Source organism: Aspergillus wentii, assembly GCF_001890725.1.
Source record: "Aspergillus wentii DTO 134E9 unplaced genomic scaffold ASPWEscaffold_14, whole genome shotgun sequence".
In the NCBI taxonomy this organism is placed as follows: Eukaryota; Fungi; Ascomycota; class Eurotiomycetes; order Eurotiales; family Aspergillaceae; genus Aspergillus; species Aspergillus wentii.
Window position 1 is genome coordinate 3959 of NW_024467845.1, and position 1344 is coordinate 5302.

The window sequence follows — 1344 nt, forward strand, 5'->3', positions numbered from 1 at the left end:
TTTCCCATCTTACTCGCTTTGGGGCGTGTAGCTAACATCCGGGTCATGGCTGGCTTCGATGCGTCAATTATATTGATTACCTTGAAAATATTCATAATCCCCTTGGTAAGCTCGATCTAGCGGAAACTCGATGCTTGGATGTATGTGCCGTGTTTTAGGATGACTATGCTGTCGAATATATGCGCCATACGACATTTTTGGTTCGTTCCATTACACAATAAAAAAGATTTATACATTATTGGTAGGCAGGAGGAACCCGATGCCGTTGTATATGGCTTAAAACTTCAACAACGGAAATTAATATGCCATGCTGGGTGCCATTAGACGTTAGTGTTGAACTCTGGTCCATATGCACATTATACAAAAGGAACATACGTACCTGTTCAGCGACCTTCGCATCATCATTCAAACAGTAAATCAAGTTGTTGACGGTCTTGTGGTCTAAACTCTGGCAATCCAGCCACTGATCTACTGCTTCAATGTCCCAAAATCGCGGTGATTTCTGAAGGTACGGAAATTTTGTAAGAATATCAAGCACCTTGTGGTGTACCGCACGCGCACTACGCCAAAAGCCTCGGTGAGAAAGAAGTTCAGCCACCGCTGCTTCACTGAAGCCGCGAGAGAGGAAATAGATGGCAACCACAACCTCGGCATCTGCCCAATAACAGGTCATCCTGTGAGGATATGTCTCACTTAACGTCAACGCTGTGTAGGAGAGACCACTGGTGAAGGGAGCTGTGCTCTTTAAAAGTGAGATTCTGGCGATAAAAGAAACCACATGGGTCACTGAGGCTCAATCGCTGCATTGGAATCTCGATGGAAAAACTCAAGTCTAGAAGGGCCCTAAAGGCTATTGGATAGATGATCGACAGACTTCCTGTACGATAGTCATCGCGATGACCTGTGTGGTAACTGGGCGTAGGAATTGTGGTTGCGCTGCAGCGCTTGATATTGATGCCTGCTGAATAGTGCTCAGTGGTGCTGCCTACCTCGCGGGGTACGCTAACCGCTTCTGAATAGGGCCATCCTATAAACTGACGTACACTGCTGGACCAAGCTACAGGCTGGCTGACTTACCCTTGATGGAGAAGGCATGTAACAGAGAAACCAAATCTCATTGAAAATGTATCAGATCGTACATACAATAGATAAAGATACACCATAGAATAGCCAAATGTATCAATTGGCCCAGATACAGTATGTACTGCATCAGACGATCATGCCGCAATATACATATACCACTGGCAAAATAGGCTTTCTTAACTGAGCTGAATCTGATCTTCGTTATAATATGGGAACTGGGGTAGATTTGCTTTGGGCCTATTACTGTGGCCGAGGAACCAA

The 1344-nt window shown here is 45.2% G+C and overlaps 1 protein-coding gene across 1 annotated transcript; it reads right to left on the bottom strand.

Annotated features, from left to right (window-relative positions):
- Positions 1 to 352: 352 nt before the first annotated feature.
- ASPWEDRAFT_85559 (uncharacterized protein) lies at positions 353 to 673 on the bottom strand (the record flags this gene model as incomplete). The annotated part of the gene is made up of 1 exon (XM_040839573.1): positions 353 to 673. A coding segment is annotated over one exon (321 nt), but the record flags the coding sequence as incomplete, so codon positions are not given.
- Between the last annotated feature and the right edge of the window lie 671 nt (positions 674 to 1344).